This window comes from Galeopterus variegatus, unplaced genomic scaffold, assembly GCF_000696425.1.
Source record: "Galeopterus variegatus unplaced genomic scaffold, G_variegatus-3.0.2 Scaffold8548, whole genome shotgun sequence".
Taxonomy (NCBI): Eukaryota; Metazoa; Chordata; class Mammalia; order Dermoptera; family Cynocephalidae; genus Galeopterus; species Galeopterus variegatus.
Window position 1 is genome coordinate 51,428 of NW_007734659.1, and position 433 is coordinate 51,860.

At 69.1% G+C, this 433-nt stretch overlaps 1 protein-coding gene across 2 annotated transcripts in view; it reads right to left on the bottom strand.

Annotated features, from left to right (window-relative positions):
• LOC103608548 overlaps positions 1-415 on the bottom strand; it is a 14,256-nt gene extending 13,841 nt beyond the window's left edge. The window contains exon 1 of one of the 2 annotated variants that reach the window (XM_008592971.1): positions 332-415. Coding sequence is in view for 1 of the 2 variants with exons in the window: in XM_008592969.1 (XP_008591191.1) it covers positions 97-112 (16 nt within the window). In the remaining variant the exon portion in view is untranslated. Of the gene's footprint in view, positions 1-96; positions 128-331 lie in introns of those variants that run through there. The other variant, XM_008592969.1, reaches the window with a different exon arrangement.
• Positions 416-433: the final 18 nt, after the last annotated feature.

Sequence of the window (433 nt, forward strand, 5' to 3'; positions counted from 1 at the left end):
CGAGGCTGGAGGCACCTCCAGAGCCAGACCGTCTCCCTCCACCTCCCCTGCGGGCTTGGGCATCTCGCCCCCGGTCTCCTCCACCCTCCAGCCTACCTATTCCAGCCCCCATCTGTCTCCTCCCTCTCGAATCCAGGAGGTGTCCCCAGCCTTCTCCAGCTTCCGGACCCCGAAATCCAGGTCCCCAGCCCTCTGCTTCAAGGATTCAGGAGTCTGGGCTCCCAGCCCCCTCCTCCTCCTCCAGGAACCCACAAATCCAGGCCGCCCGCTGCCTCCTCCCTCAGGGACTCTGGAGTCCGGGCCCCATCCCCCTCTCTTTCCGCAGACTCACGGCTTCCCGGCTCCCGCGTCGGAGGGAAGGGGTCTCCTGCGCCAGCCCCCAGGCCCGGCAGGCCGGGCCCCACCGCCGCCGAGTCCTCTCCATCCTCTCCCC